Consider the following 22383-nt stretch of genomic DNA (forward strand, 5'->3'; position numbering starts at 1 on the left):
GGTCTCCAACATGTCTCTAGATCTGTGTGACTGAAGTTTTATTCAAACTAGCTGAAGTCTAGCAGACAGTGGCTAACAGCCCCCTGTGCTGGCTATTCCCCTAATAATGCATACGTATAAGCTTTAATGAAACTTACATGGGTCAGTACTGTAACGGTTCAACCCCTTATAGCTTATATATCATGAAGGAGGATCATGATGCTTCCAGCCCAGGCAGTTGCTGTTCATATAACACTACACCATCCCAAGTGCTTCTCGGGCAAACTCCATCTACGCAGTTAGTAACGCATCAACAACAGTGCGGGGCAGACTTCCAAGACAGATATTTAGAGTTTCATGATTTAGTCAGCACCATTAATCCTCACTGCAAACATAAAACTTCTCCCGTTACATAAGCTAAAGCCTGCAGATGGGTTGTTGTTTTGGCTTTATAGAAGGCACATAATAGTAATGACCCTAGGAAAAAAAAGATAAACAACAAGTTACTGAAAACTTGTTTTTTATGGGCGTTTTTCACTAAAAAAAATGTTTTAGTTTAACAGGGAGAATTAAATCTTATGCATCAATCCTCCTTAATAATTTTTGATTATATTATTCTTATTCTTCTTATTATTATGCTATACAGTGGAGCAGTCTGTAGTGAGAAAAACTACTGAAGAGAGGCAAAGGGAGAGAGAGCCCTGGGGACGGTGCACGGACACATCGGCTGGGGGAGAAAAACAGCAACTACACAAACAGAAGGAAAGACAGATGGTAACTAAAGACAGGTAGACAAGAAAACCGACAGGCAACAAGCCAAGAAAAAGGGCAGTAAAGTCAGGCTGTGCAGGCATGCAGACAAACCCACTAAACTGGTCAAATCACTGAACACTGAAAGCAAGGAAAGTCTGTTCAAAGCTAAACCTCTTCCTGCCTAAATCGCTGTGTGGGACTATTATCCGTTTAAGGGATTTTGCTTGGGCCCCTTTTTTCTGTCTGAGTCTTTCAGATTGCAATTTGAGGATTATTCATCTGCTCAGAAATTTCATAAAAAAGGCTCGCGATAACGCGATGACATTCTGATGACCTGCACATTGAAAAAATGCCTACAATTTTCTGTCATCTTGTAACCAGTGTTTTGGTGATAATAGTTTATCCAACTATGAATGGTTTGGCAAAAAACAAATACTGTCATGTGTCCTTAACCTCAGTCAGTCAGATTTCTTTGTTCCCCATAAAACATTTAGTCTGTTTAACATTCTCATTGTTTGCATCCATGTTCGTCAACTGGTGTTCTTTTGTTCCCCATTTCAGGCTTGCATGATTTGCTTCACAGTCACTGAGTTGGATGTTCTGGGCTGTGAAACAGTCGGTGGGATTTTGTAAGACTTCAGGATCACTTTGCTTTTTTGATGCATTTATTCATTCGTTGAGACCTTCATGTGGATCAAATTGGCTACATATTTTTTTTTTATAAATGCATGTGTATAAATTACTTCCCATTTTCTTGTGCAACCCTTAATCAAATGGAGTTCCACAATCCTGTGCTAAGTTTTCAATGTCGTATACGTATGTGCATCTTTCTTACCAACAGAACACGCTTTACTTTCAGAAAGAAATGGTAAAGAAGAAAATGCATGATGTCAACGGCTCAATGAGAAAGAGCATGAAAAAGAAAAGCACAGTGGCCTGGCATTCATAAATAAACCAGCAGCATGACGGCGCTCTTACCAGACAAGTAAAAGATTCCTGAAAACCAGTGGAAGATGAAATACTGAAGGGGATAAGCAGCAAAGATCATAAATAACTCAAACAAGGAATCTGGAAAGGGATCATGACCTGGCAGCAACACGGGGAAGATGCTTTTCCTTTTACGTCAATACAGCAAATCGGTGACCTCATCAACTGTGCAAACTACCGTGGGATTACAATCCTATCCATACCAGGCAAAGTGCTTAACAGGATCATCTTGCACAGAATAAAGGAATTAGTCATCATTCAGCTCCACTGGGCTTCACAGAGAATAGATCCTGTACTAACCGAGATACTGTGTGACCACCGAGCAAGAATGGACGACAGCTTTCTGCTGTACAATTTAAAGTATTCATCACGAAAGGCAGCTCAAAAACGTGTCCAAAGAAGACGCTGTCAATTTTTACCTTGCTAGCAGCAACTTAGGATTTGGACATTTGGATTTGTCAGCCAGTACTATTAAGGTGACCTGGCATTACAGTACAATACCTATCAACAGATGGATGAGAATATAGTAATTTCATGTTCTCTTTCGTTTTTCCTCCTAAGTTTTCCCTGTCAACTGGTCCATACAAGAAGATGGCAGGTATTGAAAACCATTAATCAGTACAAATATAAATACTTCCTGGAAATGACGCGTTGCAAACCTTAACTAAACATGGTGAGATCCCTTTCTTTAATAGCTACAGTTAGATATAAGACTATCAGAATGACAGCACAGAATGATTTAAGAAAAACAACTTCAAATCAGATAACCAAGTCAGGGACACGTTTTAGGAGGCAGGCATCTCTTTTCCAAGGTACACACTTTCATGAATGTAAACATAGAGAGTTTACAACAAGGTGAAAATTACTGGTGACACTCAACAGCAAGGCCAGATTAGACATTACCAGAAAACATCTAAAATAGCTGCACAACCAAGATTAACTTGTACTCAAAAAATAGAAAGACAAAAATATGGAGAGGGAGAGCAACAGCTCACGATCCAGTGCATATCATATTATCTGTCAAATATGGGGGTAAGTATTGTTATGGCATGGGCATCTATGGCTACCAGTGGAAGCGGGTCAGCAGTGTTTATTGATGATGTGACTGTGCTATATACTCTGCTCAGATTCAGCCAAATACTGCAAAACTGATCAGACAGTGCTCCACAGAGCAAATGATTAATGACCCAAAGTATACCGCGAGAGCAATCCGAGAGTTTCCTAAGGCGAAGATATGAGATCTTTCACAGTCACTTGTTCTCAAGCCAACACTGGAGATAAAACTGGATGCAGACAAACAAGCAGACGCTGAAGCCGGCTGCAGTAAATGCCTGGTAGAGCATCTCAAGGGATGAAACACAGCATTTGTTGATGAGTTCTAAATTTCAAACAGGCACTACAGCAAAATATTTTCATCCAAGCGTTGAAAACAATCTTTATACTTAAAGTGGCATTAGTTTCTGCTAAACAATTCCTGATTAGTTAATGTAATACTTTAGTTAATTCCCTTAATCATAATCACATCTTGTTGGATTTAAAAATACAAAAAAGCTAATATTTCCCAAAGATGTATGGAGCTAACTATAACTAATACAGATTATTAGTAATAAGGTTACTGCCAACACAGTCAACATATCCAGTTTAGCAGTACTTGGGTCGCCCTTTAGCAAATACAGCAATATTAGACATTTGAATGCTTTTAGCAGTTGGTTGAGGGTGACTTCCTGACTCAAGGAATACTGCTACAGCAACCCAAGAGTTTCTCAAGACAAAGAAATTGGATATTCCTCAATGGCCAAGACAGTCACATAATCTCAAACCAATACAGCACGCTTTACAGTTACTGAAGACAAAACTGGAAGGAGAGACCCACGAACAAGCAGCAAGTAAAGGCCTGGCATCACAATGGAAGAAATTCAGCATTTGCTGACGTCTGTGACTTCTAGACTTGCATAACATAATTTTTAATTGTGTTAGTTTGTCCAATTACTTTTTTAACTTTTTTAACTTCTGGAAATAGGGACTATGCCCAGGAGCTGAAATTAAATTAAAGAAATTAAAGTCAGTAATTCATTCACTTGATTGTTTTATTTAAAATCCACATTAAAAAAGACCACAATTACAACAAAATAACAAAACCAAACAAAGTTTCCCTGTGAAAAAACCCTATGGACCTAACTTTACATTTGGCCTCAGCCATAAATGTAGTAATATTACAGTAAAGGCTGTAAAATGGTGAGATACCTACATGTTTTTTAGTTCCATTGTAGAGCCAGGATTAATCCTTTTAACAGCTTTGCCAGATGGACAATTGAGCTTTGTGACTTATATAATGTTTTTTCTAATCTAACCAAGTAGTTTTGGTACCCAGAACTAATCAAAGAGTGTGTGAATATGAAAGTAAAAAATAAAAGGAAACAACAATGGTGCCACACAACATCTTGAAACAAAACTCAACATTCTAAAAATCCCATGGGACAAAGCATACATCATCACTAACCCTCTAGTGACCTTGTTTGGATTTTTTAGGTGTTCTCTCTAAAAAGAGGAAATAAAATAACAAAGGATATCAATACTGTGCACTGCAAAAGAACAACTGAAAAATAAATAAATAAGAAAGGTATCTCACAACTTTAGGGCTTTTATTTTGAAAATAACATGCTTTGATTTGACTTATAACCTTCTATCATATTGCAGACCTCCCAGGAATTTATCTTGAGGACTTCCTGCTTTTACAGAAATACAGTTTACACAAATAAAGGTGAGCATGTCAAAAACAATCTATAGCTGCTAGAAATGCTGAAGGCAGAAATGAAAGGAGATGGCCAATCACATTCAATAGCATTCAGTTAACAAGTTAACTAATGCTATTAAAAACTACCACTAGCAAACCAACATCAGCAACTTTGCTAACAGCAAACCTACCTTGATAATGACATCAAAATAACATGATTGAAATATTTATTTATCTGTAAACAGCTTTAATCGTTGCTTATAATGTTTTAAACCAAAATGCATAACATCTGCTGGTTTCAAATGTTTCTTCATCCGAATGGACAGTCTAAGAATTGCAGGTAAAATACTGGATTCACCTGACTTGCATGACACTTCCTTTGAATTTACTTTCTTTCAAGGCTAAAATAATCAACAGGATAAGCCTCAGAATTTGGGAAATTTCAATATTTCTCTTTTTGATGAGATTTTACAAAGCAAAAAAATCTTAAAAATAAACTAATCATAAAAATAGACAGTAGAAGGACAGAATACATGAAACTAAGTTGAGTCAAATGAGAGGAAAGGGCTGTCTGAATATGCAATTCCTACTTGTGACTTGTCATAGTCACAAATAAGAGTTCAAACTGTTTGTGAATTGCTTTTCCCTTCCTCTCTTCCACACAGAGGCGAGAAGTGAAGGTTTTCCTGCAAACAGCAATCCTGAAGCTGACGGGGACTGAGACAACGCTCAGAAGACTTCAGCCGTGCTCACGGTTGTAAGCCTGTTAGGGTTGTCTGAGACCTCGAGCATTATCTTGGCCATGTCTAAGATAATTCTGTGTAATAAGTCCATTATATGCTGGTTACATGAGTTGCTATAGGGCATGAGCTAACTACATGGCCGACTGGGTGAAAGAAAGCAGAGTGGCACTTCTGACCGAAGTGATTCCTCCCACACACACTGAAAATATATTCTCTCAAATATATTCTTTTACACATGCTTGTTATTTTTCCTGTAAAATGCATGTCTCACTAATCAGCGAGCCAAAGGAAACAGGTTTTTGATCTCATTTGGCCCACCTACCGTTGCAGGGTGAGTTTAAAACAAGATAAGTGGATTTATTATTTATTATGCGGATTTATTATGCTTACATAACACGGCCAGAGCGAGAATAATTACAGCAGTGATAGCGGCTTTTAGCAGGCTAGCAGGGTGTGTTAATTTAGAACAATTATAAATCAGATTTAGCATATTTACCAACAGCTGGAGGACATGAGGGAGGTTCAGAGATACTTGTGAGCGGCCGCACACCTCGTGTGATTGAGCATCTGCCATGATATGAATGCTCTCGTGCTTTTTCTTGTCTTTTTGACATTTCATATTCACATAAGTTGGAAAGGGGAATTTTTAGGTCAGTTTGTACATCTCTGACAATAGCATATTCACCACTACTGCTGTAATCTCTAGCAGTTAGCATTGTTGTACACAGTGACAGCTGTAATCTCTCTTTGTGACTTCAACTCTCACTAAAGTGATTACTGAATCCGTCTACTGCTCTCTTTTCATTTTTCTACTCCACTCCCTCTCTCCTTCTCTCTCTATGTGGTTGGTAATCAGTCAGCTTAGCTCTTCTTCTCAGTAAACAACATTAGCCCGGAAGGCCAAACCAGCCAATCCAGGCTCGGCAGAGCCGGCTGGGCGGCCAATAGCAGCGAGGAACATCAAGTCCCTCGTGACACAGTGACCTGCTGCATGTCAGTGAGCATTGCTATGGAAACCCTACTGTACAGCGCAGCTCAGTGGAAATGCAGCAAATTGAGGGAGGGAGGAGAGAGGTGGGAGGAGAGGAGAGAGGGATGCTGGCAGACGTGGGAGAGTAACGAAGAGAAAAACTAAACAGCAGCGGTAGAGACGGAGGAGGAGTGTTTCCTAGAAATTTGGCATCAGGTGGAGTTGGAGGGGAAGTGTAGCTGACTCAAATTGCACAGCGTGTTTCAAAAGTATGTAGGCAGCAGAGCATCTTTGAATGCTGTGGCTTCTGGCTCATATTGCTCTGGAGATGACTGAGCTGTGAGTCTGTAAGGCAGATTTTACTGTGAAGCGCTCTGCACTGGACCGTATCACAAAACCAATGAAGGAAAATGATTATTTCAGCTTTAAGCTAAACATTTAAAATCACATTTAAGCTGTCTTAATAAGCAACAACAGTTAGACCTGGCATAGTTTAAGCTCGTGTTTTTTTCATGGAAATTAACAGCTATGGTATTAATTTTAAACTCCTATATCTTCTTCACAAACTTGGGTGTCCACGTGACACCAATAACCCTTTTATGGCTGAGGGGCAAAAAGGACTGACAAGTCCCAGGTTTTCTGACACTGTATAAGATTCATGTTCTTTTTTAGACTTTATTAAAGTTTTGCAGTCACATGACAACTAACTATGTGACGTTAACTTGTCCGATATTTTAGACATGTCACAATAATTGTGACAGTGTAGGGTCAAGTCATTCAGGCCCCTTTCACTCAGCCCTGAAAGCAGTGACGCCTCGTCAACCACCGGGTTCTCAGGATAAGTGTTAAGTGTAAGGATAAACCTTATTTGATACATAGCAGATTATATATATCGTGATTGCTAGTAATTTCCTTGGAGATTTACTTTCAAAATAAAAGTTTTTTGACTACTCTCCCTATTCATGACATGGACACTGTGATGTCAGTTCAGGATGTAGCCTTCGACTGCCGCTCGAATGAAAGTAGAAAAACCTGATGGACAGATTAACTTTGCTGCTTCTGTGAATACTGTCTGTATATTGAGCTGCACTTTATTTTCTGATAGCTTTCATGTTCTCTGAATAGCCTCTACTGTATCTTTCATTTGCCGAGAAAATACCTGTTGTACAGTCACTTATCCAAGTGATTGTACAACTTGGATAATGGAAAAAAACGGACTGAACTGTGCTGCATGTCTTCTTCCAAAGTGATGTTAAAACAAGTAATTTTTACACATTATTTATGCAGCATTTGCATTCGAAGAAGCAATTTACACATGTCAATATAAGTTTGCATTAGCACAGATTAGAAAATAGGAAAAGGATAGAACGCAAGTAGGAAAAGCTCACATTCTCTTTACACACAGACCGGACAGCTAGAAAATATCGTTTTTTTGGTGCAAACAACTTTTGGGCTCCACCAGCTTCTTCTTAGTTGACATTCACATTTATCCAGGCTTGGGAGGAACCCTAGGAGTCATACTAGCGTGTTACCCACTGAGGCTGGGATTTTGTTTCCTCCCAGTTTTGAACTGGGCATCTTTTTTGTGTGTGAGGCAAATGTGTTCATCACTACACTATGGAGGCGCTGATGCAGGTTTATAATTACAAGTAAAGTCAGGAACACATTCGGCTGCAGGAAGGCAAGATTCATGTTCGCATTTCTTCTTTGGTTACTGAACTATTTATCTTTTTCTGGTTATTGTTTTCTGTTTCTTAAATTCTGCACCAGCATCAATGGTTACTTCCTCTATTAAAACATATTAGTTTTATTACCTCACAGATCTATAAAAAGAACAGATGCATGCTGTTATAATAAGGACACTGTGTACTGTTGGAGCTAGATAACCACGCGTAACTAGGCCAATCTCTGCTGCATTTACTGTATGTGGGTTCAAATGATACAGTTACGCTCCAACATATCCCTCTCTGAAAGGCCCATTTTTGTCTTTCTCTTTCTTTCTTTAATGATCTCACTCGCCTCCTGATTAGAGAGTATCTCTCATAACAATCACGATAATCATCTATCCACCGAGTGAGCCATCTCTCAGTTTTCAGTTCATCATATAAGTGATCTATTCATCCATTAATCTGTACATCTGTTGAATCATCTATGCCTCCCTCTGTCAGTCCGTCCATCTGTCTGGTCATCTATCAAGCCGAATTATTCTCCTTTGTACCGAATCAACCCCTAAAACCAGTCTGGTCTGCGGATTTTATCGGGCTGCTCAGGACTGTGTGTGTTTGTGTGTCGTGAAGAGCAGTGTAATGCGGCCTGGTAGTTGTAGAGTTATGTAACGAGGCTTTAGCGGCACGTATGCTACTGTCAGCTCCATACTTACACACATACTACCAGATTTCATGGCTGTGCAGTTTTTGCACATGCATGCAATGTAGTGTATGCATGTGCAGTCACACCCACAGCGACTGAACTAAGTCACAACCTAAGAGACTCAACATGCAACTGATTTCATTTTCTAGGCAATTGTGATGCAGATTTGGAAGACTTTACAAATGAAAGAAGAAGAATCAAATGTATAATTACATGTTTTGCTTTTTCAAACACAGACATATTTCATGCATTTAAGCGACCAACATTTCATCTGGTGTCCCTAGCAGACTGATGGATGCTTTTGGGTGTTCGGCACAAATAGTGTGCTGATATTGGCTGTGTTTGTAGTCATGCTAGTGGCTCTTATGATTATCATTTCATCATAAAATTAAATATTTTGACACCTATTGGATGGAATAGCATCAAACTGTGAATGTATTTATGGGCTCCACAGATTTACTATGATAGTTTTTATTCCTTGGATCAAAATTCCAATTAAAAAGTATTTTAATATAGTTATTCTGGTCAAACTGGGGGGAGATAAGCCATATGCCACTGGGTTTATTGCTAATCAGTAAATTATAGCATGTTAACATGCTAATAAAGAATGATAAACAATATAAACGTTACATTTCCCTTGTCATAAAGATATCAGGATGCTGACTTTCGTATTTATTGCAGCATGTGACTGACTAACATGACTGTAGATGCGTAGGGCCAGTTTTAATAAGCAGGGGAAATTACTGTAATGGCTTAAAGTGGAGGGGGAAAAGCACCAGCGGGACTGGAATACTAATAATGTGTACACTGATGAACAGTCGGTTTATTTTTGTGCTAACCAGCAATTCTCAATCTGGAACGCTGCTGCCACCAAGGCTGTGTGGTAACTGCACACCATTTGGAAATCACAAGACTGACCTCCAACCGGTTCCCAACTTTTAATTTACTTTCTGATTGTTACTTTTCCTGGATAAACATTATTCACTGTCCGTGGTCCTGAAACAGGAAAAAAAAGAACAGTGGGAAAGATTTCATGTATTTTTTTGGGACTTTTTTCTGGCTTCAGGGGTAAAATTAAGCCTTCAAACGTCTGAAAATAAGACCCTTTAAAAGCTTGCTTAATCTCCTGAAAAGAAACACCAAAAATATAAGACTTACGAGTAGTTTTGGTGCATCTGGTATAACAGAAAAACATGCATTAGCAATCTATCTTTTCTGATAGCACTTTCCTCCAGCAATTCAAGCCCATTAATACAAGTAGAGAAAATATCCCTCCCTATAAAAGCAAATACTGCAGCCAGGTCAAGTGCAAGATGGATTAAAAACTTCTGTCCTATACAAACTAGTTCAAATTTTAGGTAACTAGGAAATTATGAAAAAGTGCACAAATGCAATGTCTGTCCTCTGTTCAGCAATGTTTTTGGGGCTTGTTACTTGGGAGCTGATGTCCTCTTCCATCCCTCTAACCTTTCACTCATCCCTTAAGACTGCGTGGCCTGAATTGAAGGACTCTAAATACACAGAGTGTCCTCAGCAGCTGAATTGAAAGTTGAGGGTTGGGAGGACACGAGGAAGAGGAGGAGAAAGACAGAGAAAGGAGGAATCAGAGACAGAAAATGAGAGCAAGTACATTTTCAAAAGCTGTCCTGGCGCGACCTCTTGCCTCAGCATGAGCATGCGTGATAGAAGAAAGGATGACCCTAGAAAACCTTTAGAAAAGTTCCTCCTACTGTGCATCTGCTCTCGGCCTGTCAATCATCAACCAGTAAGAGGCTGTTTTCACAGAGGACAGTTGTCAAATATCGCTCATTGACAGGAACTGAGTGGTGTGCCTTCTGCCACACGCAAACCAACTCCCAAAACACCCACAATGCATCTGTCCTTCTGTATCTCCTATAGTTCTTACCTCCATCCGAGTACGTCTCTGTTCCGTATCCGTCCTGCAGGCCGTTGTTCCACGTCCCTTCGTACTTCCCGCTTGTCCCCGTGCTCTCCCGCACGCCATAGCGTCCTTTAAAGCCATTCGTCCACTCGCCTTTGTACACCCAGCGGCCTTTATTCTCAACGCCCACACCGTGTCTCTTGCCCTGAGCCCAGGTGCCCTGGTAGGTGTTCCCGCTGGGCCAAGTGTAGACACCCAGCAGTTCAAACCCATGGGCCCAGGAGCCGCAGTACTCGCCCTGGCCTTTGGGTCCAGTGCAGATCCCGTGACCGTGCGCCTTGCCCTCCTCCCACCCTCCGCAGTATGACCCCCCATCGTCAAAGTTGAACCTGCCGCCAGTGGACATGCATGAAACAGGTCTTGGCAATTCCCCTGAAGCCTCGACAAAAAGAAAAAGAAAAGAAAAGAAAAAAGAAGGAAGGAAAAAGGACAGGTTGGTGCTAGAACCAATCCATGGAGCAGAGTTTGGAGGTTGGTGAGGGTAGGGGTAAGGAGGTGAAGGAGGGAGTGGGAGGGAGTGAACTCCCACACAAATCAAGATAGGCCACTTTCAGTTTCCCACTAGCTTGGTGTGGAAGAATTGGAAATGAGGTGGACTAAAAAAAACAAAACAAAAAAAAAACGTGGCCCCTCACAGCTGTGTCAGGGCTCTCCCGGCCTGTTGGGGAAAGGTAGCAGGTTGCTGTTCACTCCATCCTCTTCGTGGGCTCTTTGTAGCTTTGGCTAGCACTTTCCAGCTTCTCTGTGGCCTTTCCAGGTGAGAGAGGAGGAGAGTAGGGCCAGAGCTGCCATTATTCTCCCTCAGCAGAAGTTTAATCCATGAGGCAGCTCCGCCGGCCTGCCATCGGCCTGCCTACACAGTCTACGACACAAACGCAGAACTCTTCCTCCTACTCTCTCGCCTGCCTTCCGCTCAGGCCCACTCAATCTGCCACCTCCTACCTGATGATGCCTCCACCTCTCTGGGGTGTAGAGCCGAGAAGTTTTCCCGGTGGCAGCCCTTCAAACCTCCGAGCCTCCAGCATAGACGCCACCCTGATCAGCACAGAGGCTTCAGCTGGAGCGGTGACATGATATTTGACAAAAGAAGAAAAAAAAAAAACAAAAAGGAAAAAAAAAGATTCTCCTCCTCAGATTTTTCTTTTTCTCCAAGTCTGTTGTTGACGATCAGACAAAAATATTTAAAGTGAGACTCTGTGGCTCACACCAGACTTCATTCTCAGCTTTAACACACACACATATACTGCGCTTTGCTGCACAGCCAGGGATCGCACACATGCATAGAGAGAGGGAGAGAGACAGAAATAATGGGAAAAACACAGAATGTAATCTGCTTGGCTGCCTGTTTCGTCTGTCCTGTGGTGCCGGAGAGCAGCAATGCAGTCTCCTGCCTTATGCACGCATACACTATATGCAGGCACACACACATATGCACACACACTCCTTCTGACAGAAAGTGCGCACACACAGACAATGAAAATAAATAACTGAACTGATTAATTTCTCTTCTTCTATTCCCCGTCTTCCTCTCTCTCTCAGTCTGACTGTAGGTCTTTAATCCACTGCGTCCATAAGTGGTTTATCCTCTGCGTGGGCTGCCTTCAGATTGCCTGTTTGATTAAATACCATCCATCTATATGATCCTGTTAAGGTGCGCTCTGTCCTCTTCAGCATCGCCTGCTCGTCTCCATGTTTCCCTATGGAGTGCCGGCTGACGCACAGCCTGCCTGCTGCCTTGGTCTTACAATCTCTTCTCCTCCTACGGCTGGATCTCTGTAGCTCTCTCTCTCTCTCTCTCTCAGAAAATCTGCTCATTAGAGAGGACTGTTCCAATGCAGCCACAACCCCCCTCCTTCCCTGCTCAATAGCACAATCCAGTTCTTAAAGAGATAGAAACGCCACACACAACTTTCTATTGCCACCCTCATCTGTAGCTTTATTTTTTAGACTGTTTATCATTATCTCGGCTTATCTCTAATTTTATTGGCCTGAATACACAAGGGCTGGATGATGATACTGATTCTAAAAGTCCTGAGGATGGTTTATTCCATGTCATTAACTTTTTGTCTACTGGGTAGTTTCTGTTTGCCTTGTTTGTCCTTTGTGGTCTCTCTTTCATCCCCCAAAGATTCATGCCAAAATTAATCCCCCTCCCTGATCTCAGTGCTCTTCCTGTTAAATGGGAGCTCTTCCTTCCCACTGTTGCCAAGTAATCGCTCAAAGAGGATTAGATTGTTGGGGTTTTCTCTCTGACACTGCAGGCTCTGTAGAATATAGCCTTGAAGAAATAATCATTAATCCATCGATTTTCTTAACTATTTATCCAAATGAAGCTTATGCTTAAGTGCAATAAGGAAGTTTTGTATTTACTAATCTGTCTGCTTTTTAGGGTGTTTGGTTGCTAGTCTGTTCTTTACATCACTTCCACTTCTATACACTGTAGAGATGGATAGTATTTCATCAAACAGGCAATCTGAAGGCAGCCCACGCAGAGGATAAACCACTTATGGACGCAGTGGATCAAAGACCTACAGGGCTCGTGGCTCAAGAGTTGGGTGTTTGCCTTGTAATCGGACGGTTGCCAGTTCGAGCGCCGGCTTGGACAGTCTTGGTCTTTGTGTTCTTGGGCAAGACACTTCACCCGTTGCCTTCTGGTGGTGGTCAGAGGGCCTGGCAGCCTTGTCTCTGTCAGTGCACCCCAGGGTGGATGTGGCTACAATGTAGCTTGTCATCACCAGTGTGTGAATGGGTGGATGACTGAATGTGTAAAGCACTTTGGGGTCCTTAGGGACTAGTTAAGCACTATACAAATACAGACCATTTACACAGCAGAACTCAATTCTGACATTATCGCTCTAGCCCAGCCATCTTTCTGCCCTGGTTCTTCAAGCCAATCAGCCTCCACTCTGCATACTTTAAATCATACTGCTCATCTTTGATTCTCACTTGTGGCGCAACCCACCTCCGCCTAAACACAAGTCACTCAGTGCTCCATCCAAGCCTCCATCTTATCTTCTTCCCCACCGGTGCCTAGACTCTGATTATCCTTCCCTAATTCCAATCACTGCTGCGATTGTGTTCTGCTGTGATGGGCCATCAGAGGCTTATAGCCAAATAGCATTGTCTGTATATCAATAAACTTTCAGCTTCTTTTAAGGATCTCTCCTTATTGGACATATAGTTACGTGGGCTGGAGCCTATCACAGCTAATCCTAGGAGTTTCATTCAGTTCATCTGGACACGAGTTCAGTCTCACTTGACAGCAGATTCCACAACCCTATAAAAACGCATAGCTCCCTAATGATCAACACCAGCACCCCTACATAGCAATAAGTCATGAGATCAGATTCAAGATCACTGATATGCAAAGTTGTCATTGCCATTAATCACTGGCCATGTGCGCTATACAAAGAGAATTGATGAATGGCTGCAATCAAAGCATAGTTAGATGTTCAAAGATGTACTCTTAGGTCCACTCTTCAATTCAAAGATGATTGTTTGCTTATTACATAAACGGCCGGCTTGCCCTGGGGTGGACTAATTTCTGGTGTAGCATGTTTTGGGGCTTATAAACCACAGAGATCGAGCCTTTTAAAAATACACCCAGCTGACAGACACAGGATCACAGATATGGTTTTCACTCAGGCAGTTTTTTTCCTTTTTCTTCTGTCTTGGATCGCCTGGAGCTTTCTTTAGGTGTCTTCTCTACTTTGACAAATGCTCAGCTGGGATAACCAAATTTACCCAGATCATCTTTGATATGGTGTTCTTCTGCTTCCTTGGCAACTGTGTCTTTGGGGACAGTGTTTGCTCAGTGTTGCAGTTTTTTTAATGACACATAATTAGTGCTCCAGTGGATAATGAGAGTCAGACCTTAAATATTGAGCCACATGTTTTGGTTCACAGTTTTAATCAACTTTCAACTACTCACAATTATCAATGGTAATTCCCACCTATCATAGGGCTAAGGTTGGTGTACATCCTGTACAGGTTATGATCCGTAGCTGGGCTAACACAAAGACATACGACTCCACACTCTCAGGCTTACACATGCAGCCAATTTGTCATTTAACTTAAACCGCAAACCTTTGGACTGTGAGAGGTAGCTAGCGTACCAGCAACAAGTTGCGCTACTAAGAAATGCGCTAGAGATTTGAAAACAGATTTCAAGTAAATTTGTCGTCACGACCAATACAAATGCTGTCACATGGACTGTCACAAGTTAACTGTAAGAACACAACCAGGTGGATTTAGATGTGTTGTGTGGTTGTTGGCATAAAGATGCACAGGTGTGAAGCGTTAAGATGATGGTGCCATCACTGGGGATTTCACCCAGGAAAAGTGTTTCTCTGTGGGCTTAATGAGAAATTAATCAGAATCAGAATCAGAATACTTTATTGATCCCTGGGGGAAATTATTTTTTGTTACAGTGCTCCATTAAAGCTGTCTTGTTCCATGTTTGAATAAATCGGCAGACTCTTTTTATTCCTTACATGTCCACCACGTCTTCTGTGATGCTTCTGTATACTGCATGATTATGTTCAGCCCTTTGTATATTGCCTTGGTGTCGGATCTGTCACTAAGCTGGAAGGTAATCTGTTTCAATGGGAGCGCTGGGAGCATCCCATTATTGTTTTCTATTATTAGCATTTTTCATTTTTGTCATTTTAATTTCCTGCCTTTTCTTTATTTTTACAGACAGGTCGTCAGTAATCTCTCGATGCTGCCTGAGCCGTGTGCCAAACTTGCAATATGCTGCATATCCTGTCTTCTATGTTCCTTTAAAGGCGGTTGTGGCTCAGGAGGAAGAGGGTGGGTGTCTACTGTTAAGAAAGAGGGTGGTCCAAGCTCTGGCTCCTTCAATCTAGATGTTGAAGTATCTCTAAAGATGCCAAACCCTGAGATGCCCTGGATGCATCCATCAGAGTGTGAGTGTGTGAAGGTTAGGTTAAAAAGTACCTAGGCATAGAAAAAAAAAAGCCAGGGATGTGTATGTATTCTATAATCGATTTCAGTTTCTGCTCCATTTCTGTTGCAGATGTTAACATAAACAGCTCAAATTAATAATGCCTTAAGAAATCTGGAAATCTGCAGAGGAGTAATCAATTTCAGGCTCTCATTTTTCTCATATGTTTATCATCATAAAGCAACATCTAATCAAATCTGTCATAATGCAATCTCTTGAAGTAATGAATAACTCGGTGATGCATTACAGTTATAACTTTTTTCTTAAAAAAGGATTCCAATTTAATGATGAAATTCGATTAATCTACCCATAATAATATCAGTAATGCTCACTAGCACCTACAGAGGCTTCATGCTGGGTTCAGAAGAATCCGGTTTACTCTGTAGCAGGAGGGAGACACAGACTAATTAATGTGAAACACAGTGTCATTTAATTATTTCATTTAAGTGCATTGTGTGCTTAGCTAGAGTGCTTTTCTTAGTCTCTGATATGCAAACGTGTGTGGACCTGCAGCTGAAGCTGGAGCTTCTGAAGAACTTCAATGTACTGCTTGCATATATAAAACGTGGATGTGGCCATTGATTGGTTTTGGAGCCATAAGCTTTCAACATCATTATAGCTGTTAATTTCCTGGAGTCAGAAGTAACCATATGTATTGTTCAAAGGGTGGAGCGCTAAGTTATACACTAATACTAGTTAGCTCAGTTAGCAAACACACAGACACTCATATCTGCTAATTATTGATACTCAAAAAACTAATGAAATAGTTTAATTTTACTCACTAAAACTGAAGCACAATGTCCCTTGGACAGACTGGACCACACAACAGGCCGTTAGAAATCCTCCAAAAGACAACAGTAGCACAAGCACAGCATAAAGGCAGATTGGTGGCTAGCTAAATAGCAGAGCAGATTGACTACAGCTCTCACTATTGGGATACCCATAACTAAGACCCAATATCCAGGTGGATGAGCTATAAATAAAACTAGAGGAATACACTTTGGGTTATTTCATTTTTGGCTTAATTTCCTCAGTTCCTGTGGTTTTCTCGTGGTCTTCACTGAGGCTAAGCTAACTGCTGCAGAATGGACTAGAGATGTGGTTTTACCTTTTGTTTGTTTTCTTTCTTGTGTTTTTGGATGGGGGTATATTAAATGCTAAAAATATTAGATGTTTGTGTGCAATGGCATGTAAAGTACCAAGAAAAGCATTCCTTTTTGCTTTGCTGTAATATTTATGGGTGCCTTGCATGAAGTGCTGTACCAACTTTGGCCACTCCAAAGAGTTGTATGGCGTTATTTTTGTGCCACTATTCTGAGCGCACGTAAAAAAAAAATGAGCGCACGTAAAAGGAATTTGCAGGTGCAAGTGTTGCATTTATTTTGAGCTAAGAAAAGCTAAATTTGAGTGAACAAAATTCATTGCTGCATGCAAAAAATGTATTTCCGTGTTTGCTATTATCCACAAACACACACACACAATAGCAGCCCCTCTCGCTCAGTTTTTGCATTTGCGCTCGCTCGCTATGTGTTGCTTGCGCTCTCAACATTTCTGCCTGTGCGCGCTCAACTCTTCCTGTACACCGTTATATTTGTGCCACAAAACCAGCTAATCACAGACTTGCAAAAAAATCTGATTGGCTGTTTTGGTCTCCAACCAGCTCGAAATGACGAAACGCAATATCCTATTGTGCTATTGTATGTATGGATAATAGCAAACACTGAAATACATTTTTTGCACGCAGCAATGAATTTTGTTCACTCAAATTGAGCTTTTCTTAGCTCAAAACAAATTTCTCCTCAAAATGCAACACTTGCACCTGCAAATTTTCTTTTTACATGCGCTCAATTTTTTTTTTTTTACGTGCGCTCAGAATAGTGTCACAAAAATAACGCCATAGAGTTGCGTCTCCGAGTTTGGTTCCAGCGGGATTCAACTTCTTCTCTGTGATATTGCAGCCAAGACAGCTGGGGCTACGCTCCACTTGGCCATGTCTTTGTGTCACTTGTTACATAACATCACACTCAGGGTGAGGAAAGCGATTTCAATGGAGCATAAGCAGCTCACGAGGCAAGAGGTATGAACCACTGAACCTGCTGACATCTGAAAGGCTGCAGGTAGAGGAGCTGCTCCCGAAAACTTTGAAAACCATAAAACACTGGCAGACACTACAGAGCCTTTTCTACTTTAGATTCAGTTCTAACAAACCAAAATTGTTCTTTGCTGACCTTTTTGCTGACTCGTCCACTATGCTGGCCAGGGTTCGAAGCGCTGTTCTTTCTTCTCTGTGTGATTTCTGCCTCAAGTGTACCTCAGCGAACTTAACACCTCCAAGTGGATGTAATGTTTAATGCCAGTGTGGCTCATTTTCAATGTGTGATGTAAAACATAATACATTCACACCTGTGTCTCTCACTTTCTCCTACAAGACTTATCGCGTCCTCCTTTCCCATTCACTTTCTTCACACTGCTGTCCTTTTGCTGTTGTTGTCTTTGTCCTTCCGCATGGCAGTGTCTATGAGAGCTAAGCCAATTCTGACCCAGATTATGGTAATAAAATCACTGAGGGTAGGGATTAAGGCTTAGACCTCTAAACACAGCAGACAGAGAGACAAAGGTGGGGGAAGGCTGAAGGTGAGCAGGTGAGCGGGCAACAGAGTGAGACTGGGTTGGTGTGATTTCCTGACCACAACAAATGGATTAGGATTTAGAGAAGTTGGAAGCAAAAGAGTAACGAAGGTTCACAAATCCTTGACATCATTTGAACAGATTCAATTACAGCACTGGCTTAATCACGGATAATGTCATGGGGTGAGGAGAGGAGGAAGACTGAGTGAATGAAGAGGAGCCCTGAATAAAAGTGGCACTCAGACGGTGAGGGGTGGAGATTGGCCACTTCAACTCCAAACTTGGAGTACAAACAGGGTTCACATTAACTGCAAATTAATTAGTCAAAGCAAGACAGCAGATATTCATATTTTGTTATCTTTATATGCAGGTTGATGTAAGGATAATTTAGCTAAGTCCACAAGGCCCCACCAGCTAATTCACTCATTTAAAAAAATGTGGGACAAAGTGGGAAATGTCAGCAATGCTGAGCGGTAATCTTAAATTTTTATGTTAAATAATAGTTTATCCAGGAATGTATCACAGACTGTCACACCTTTGTTTAGTGATTAGACAGGTTAACCTTCCTCTTCCTAATAATAAATGCCTTCCTTCCATACTCACTGGGTAAAAGCCAGATTTTAGAAAAGAGCTTGTGCTGCGTAACCATTCATAATGTGGGACATTACCTCAGGATAATGTGGGACAGAGGAGAAGGAACACAAATGGTGTGGAGTCCCACACAAAGGAGGACATCTGGTCACTCTAGCTCCAGCCACATTTAAAGTTCTCATTTTATTTATTTCCAACTCATTATTTTTATTCTAGCTTAGCAAGACTCGTAACGCCCCAGATTTAAGCCAGCTTTGTTGTGATTGGCTGCTCCTCACAATCAGAAGGGTTTAATAGCAGGTAGGTGGAGCTTCTGTGCTCAGATGGCCATATTAGGGATATCTGATATCTGTAGCTTCAAAAGAAGCAAAGCACAACAAATTACAGTTTTTAAAAAAATCTATTTTAGTCTTTCTATTGCAGTCAGTGTGCAGTTGCAGCGCCTGTATGAAAACGGCTTTGGTGAGCATGGTTTCACTCATGTGTGTCAGCGTTATAGTGAGAATTATGACTCCTTAAATGCTCCGGGGATATAAATTTCAGCCATTAGGAATGTCAGAGGCCAGTTCCTCCATACTGGCTCAGACATTGATGGTAAAGTAAAGAAACCCACATCTGTCTCTAAACCCGTTTCTCCTCGCTGTTAGGCAACCTCATCCAGCAGCTCACTGTTTGCTCACAATCTGCTCGGTACATACAGTGGGTGATATCTCCAAGCAATCAATAAGAGTGCTCCTCTGCGTGGTCAATCATTACACAAGTGTGCATTTTTGAAACGACTGAATGAAAACCCTGCACGTCTATTTTTGCAATTTAATGTACAGCGAGAACAGAAATATCCAGAAATATCCCTCTGCCTCGAACTGATGCACTCACATTCTACAAGTTTCTGTCTTTCTCGCGCACACTCACGGCTGACGTATCTCTGACGACTGCACGCTACGTGCCCCCCACGTCAGCAGCACACCCCAAAAAAATCTCTTAAGTTATTTATAAAATCTTTTTTTGTACCGCAGTTGAAATTAAAAAAAAAGAGGGGTGGGTGGCGGGGGGGTCGCACTAGGGGAGAGGGTGAACGAGAGGAAGGCAGCCATCTCCTCCTCTATTATTCATCAGTCTCTTCTCATCCCTTGTTTGCTATGCTGACGGAGGATAAAATAGGTCACCCAGGGATAGGCTGGTGCTCACACGGTGACTGATGTCTTTCCTGACATCGTGCACTTGCCCTCTCATCCTTCCCTGCATGCCTCACTCCTCTTTCCTTTTGCCATCTTCCTGTAAAACACTCCGGCTTTCTCTCCACCTTTCCCTGCTCTTCTGCTCCTCCTCCTCAAATGCAGTCATTCCCCGGCTCAGCTGAGCTTGTTTGCTTTTCCCAGTCAAAGCGAGAGAAAGAAAATTTGTTGCCAACAGCCATCTGCAGAGGGCACACCAACCCAATTATGACTTTGGAATAAAAGGAATGAATGATGCTGCGTGAAAGTCCATGGAAATGGCACAAAAAGCCTCTTTATATCTCAAGCCTGATGTTCTAGGTTTTGTTTTTCTTAAATAAAAAAACCTAAACAATTTCATTTGACAAAAGTCTTCAGCTAGAGAGTGCAACTGTGGCTAGGAAAAGCGTGGTTAAAGTTTTGCTACACAGTGCAATCTAATTTCGATCTTAGGCTGATTTTGTTTTTCTTTTTACCAAAATTGGAAGCCTTAAACTGTGAATAGTTTTGTCAGAGGGATAACCTAGAGGCTTCTTTTTTCCATCTGGCTCACCTATTTTATGTCTTTATAAAACTTGCATGACCTATACGTAATATTACATTGTAAATGATTTTGGTTAGTATTGTGATACAGCTTAAAGTAAGTATTGTTCTTGATCTTAAGAGCTGTAGCTATCTTTGTTTTGTTTTTTTGGTTTTTTTTTTTTTTTTTAATCAGATTGTGTGAAATATTGTTAATGTCATTCAAATAGCATTATTCTGGCATTAACAATGTGAATCTACTTAATATTAAGACTTTATGTAAGCAGTTAGTATAGTGTGATAATCTAGGGTCATTAGTGCTTTGTTAAGTTGGGACACATTTTTTACAAAATGGGCTGGGAGTGAACAATGTGTAAATTCGAAACCTCTGCAAAAACAGGGTTGCTAAAACATTAGAGATTACACCACGGTTATGGTGGGGAAGTCTCCCTTGTCTTCACCAAGATTGTTTTTGTTCCCTCAAAACTTGGGGTAGCCTTAGATCACTTCTATCCTCTTTAAATAATGTATTACAGCATTCATTAATGCAGTATAGCTAATAGTCTGCAAGGTTTAATTCTTCTGTTTGTGTGGTCTACAGATAAAGGAGGAGTTCAAGAGAATAACCACTGTAAGCCTTGAATGGCTACACTTGACCATTGCACCCCAAAACTGATGGATGTCATTTTATCAAGGGGAGGAGCTAAGGGAGTGAGAATCAGGCAGATCAAGGACATGCTTCTTGAGGTAGGACAACTATTTAGACTTTGGGTAGCTTTGAAATGCACTTTGTTGTCAGTCACCCATGTATTTTATACTCACACTTTATTTTTTCTTAAATAGCACAATACAATTGAAACACGCAGAGAAGTAGCCATCTGCTGCCTTATCACTTTCCTTGGAGAGAAGGACGAGGACCTTTTCATGGAGTTTGGTGTAAGTAATTCAGCAGTGTGTGTGTGTGTGTGTGTGTGTGTGTGTGTGTGTTCCATTGATCATCTGAATTCATTAAGATTCAGTAAGTATAAAAGTCTAATCTATAATTCACTAACCTATTTTTTAAAATTTGCTTTACAGGGACACCAAAGAACTTAAGGCAGGTGATGAAAACTGCCATCATCAGTGACCGGTACACCCCTGGATCTAACCATAAGACTGCAACCATTGTGGTGGAGGAAACAAAAATAATGGAGGGCCAGAATTTCCCAAGGTGCTGTGTTTTGCTCATGGGCATAATATATGCTCTCAATCTGAGCTAATGCAAATATACTTTTGAAGTTGTTCAGAAGCTGTTCCTTGACCTTGATGGAACCATCATTATGTTAAAGATGTTGACTCTGTTTCAAAAATTGTTAACTGTTTTGAATCCTGTATGTGTAAAATTGATCTTAAAGGTGTTTGCTACATTGTGTAATAGAAAGATGCAAGATCTTGTAAAGTTTGGTAGGCATTGAAAGTTAACATTTACTGAACACTTGCATGGAAGTATTACTGCAACAAAATGTTTTCTAAGTAGATTTTTTACCAATTGAACACATTTGTTTCTGTGGTGTTAAATACATAAAGGCATATTCTATAACTTGGCTGTGATGGTATAAATCTAAATTTCTGGTTTATTTTCACTTTTTAAATACAAAGTGTTGAAATGCCTACTGTTAAAAAAATAAAAAAGTTATTTGATAAAAAAAAATGTTGAATGAATTCCTTTCTTAAAAGCTATTACAATAAAAAAAAAAAAAAGAGAAAGCTAAAATGATGATAATAATGATGAAAATCAGCAACTTAATATTTTAAATAATGAACTTTAAAAAATTGTTTTTGTAATTGCTGTAATTAATTACATAACACTTAAAAATCATTTCAAATAATGTGGAAAAAGTAATTGGAGGAACATAATTTTTATGAGTAAACAACTTAAAAATATGTTTTTAAGCTACCAAATATTACGTAAATGGTAATTCAAATCACCTTTGATTATGGAGGA

General features: G+C 40.6%; 1 protein-coding gene across 1 annotated transcript in view; it reads right to left on the minus strand.

Moving 5' to 3' along the window:
* The window catches only part of jph3b (junctophilin 3b), a 56034-nt gene extending 43598 nt beyond the window's left edge, over positions 1 to 12436 (minus strand). Inside the window, exon 1 of the mRNA XM_080874892.1 lies at positions 10443 to 12436. Within this exon, the coding sequence (XP_080731018.1) occupies positions 10443 to 10824 (382 nt within the window). The 5' untranslated portion in view covers positions 10825 to 12436. The remainder of the gene's footprint in view (positions 1 to 10442) is intronic.
* Positions 12437 to 22383: the final 9947 nt, after the last annotated feature.

This window comes from Rhamphochromis sp. 'chilingali' (genome assembly GCF_963969265.1).
Source record: "Rhamphochromis sp. 'chilingali' genome assembly, chromosome: 2".
Lineage (NCBI taxonomy): Eukaryota > Metazoa > Chordata > Actinopteri > Cichliformes > Cichlidae > Rhamphochromis > Rhamphochromis sp. 'chilingali'.